This window comes from Puntigrus tetrazona, chromosome 7 (assembly GCF_018831695.1).
Source record: "Puntigrus tetrazona isolate hp1 chromosome 7, ASM1883169v1, whole genome shotgun sequence".
NCBI lineage: Eukaryota > Metazoa > Chordata > Actinopteri > Cypriniformes > Cyprinidae > Puntigrus > Puntigrus tetrazona.
In genome coordinates this window covers 13,008-13,603 of record NC_056705.1, presented here as the reverse complement: position 1 = coordinate 13,603, position 596 = coordinate 13,008, and the positions used below count along the sequence as shown (strand labels likewise).

The following is a 596-nucleotide window of genomic DNA, read 5'->3' as shown; positions in this document are numbered from 1 at the left end:
TATATCGTTTAACAGAACTAATATATAATATTCTTTTTATTGAATTAATTTTCATTTTTATGTTTATTTTATTCAATGTTTTATTTGAGCAAATTCTTTGTTAATCTAGCTTCATATTTACTCCCAAATATGACTTTTGTGGTAAATTTTTTGGTAAAACAAAATATTGTATTTTGTTCTGTGTCTTGATGTTTCTTTTTTTCTCAGGTTACTGGTCATTCGGGTAGTTTTATATTTGAGGCTGATAATGAGCAGCAGGTGAGCTCTTGGACCACCGAGCTCAGAGAATGCATCACAAGCAGGTGAGAGCGGCGCTTTCTGCATTTGAGCTAAACTTACGTCTGAAGATCCCAGACATCTGCAGAAGTTCCTGACATTCCCCTACTGAGAAAACCCACTCACTTCCTCTTTTACACACACACACACACACACACACACACACACACACACACACACAGAATAAAACCAAACCTAGTGCTAAAGAAATCCGCATGGTTTGGGTTCTCACATATTTCGTATTTTTAAAAGTCTTAATTTAGATGTGTTTGGTTTGTTTGCTTGAAGACATGTCCACACACACACACACACACACACAC

General features: G+C 35.9%; 1 protein-coding gene across 1 annotated transcript in view; it reads left to right on the top strand.

Moving 5' to 3' along the window:
- LOC122348751 (SH2B adapter protein 3-like) overlaps positions 1–596 on the top strand; it is a 6,812-nt gene that overhangs the window by 1,471 nt on the left and 4,745 nt on the right. Inside the window, exon 2 of the mRNA XM_043244591.1 lies at positions 208–302. Coding sequence (XP_043100526.1) covers positions 208–302 — 95 coding nt within the window. The remainder of the gene's footprint in view (positions 1–207; positions 303–596) is intronic.